At 73.1% G+C, this 342-nt stretch overlaps 1 protein-coding gene across 1 annotated transcript in view; it reads right to left on the bottom strand.

Annotated features, from left to right (window-relative positions):
• Positions 1-342, bottom strand: part of LOC106888138 (iroquois-class homeodomain protein IRX-6-like) — a gene marked incomplete at its 5' end in the record, with an annotated part of 9,427 nt that overhangs the window by 8,703 nt on the left and 382 nt on the right. Inside the window, one exon of the mRNA XM_014942167.1 lies at positions 4-269. Within this exon, the coding sequence (XP_014797653.1) occupies positions 4-269 (266 nt within the window). The remainder of the gene's footprint in view (positions 1-3; positions 270-342) is intronic.

The raw sequence follows: 342 nt of genomic DNA, 5'->3' as shown, positions 1-342 counted from the left end.
GGCGTAGGGCTGCGGCGGGCCGGGCAGGGCGGGGAAGTCCGCGGCGGGGGCCTTGGCGCAGGGAAAAGCGCGGAAGGGGCCGGGCAGGCTGCAGTCGCTCCGCGGAGCCTCGGGCAGCGCCGCGGTGAGGCTGGGGGCTTCCTGCAGGGAGCTGGCCCGGCCCTTCTCCGGCTTCCCCGCCTCCTCCTCCTCCTCCTCCTCTTCCTCCTCCAGGTCGTCCAGGTCGCTGAACCGCAGCTCCTTGTCCTCCTTACAGCTCTTTTGCTCTGCTTGGACACACACAGCGGGGCGGAGGGAGCGGCGGGGCGTTAGTGCGGGTGCGGGGAAGTTGCGGGGGGGGGG

Source organism: Calidris pugnax, unplaced genomic scaffold (assembly GCF_001431845.1).
Source record: "Calidris pugnax isolate Ruff unplaced genomic scaffold, ASM143184v1 scaffold28, whole genome shotgun sequence".
In the NCBI taxonomy this organism is placed as follows: Eukaryota; Metazoa; Chordata; class Aves; order Charadriiformes; family Scolopacidae; genus Calidris; species Calidris pugnax.
Note: the sequence above shows the minus strand (reverse complement) of the source record. Positions and strands in the feature narration are given on the sequence as shown.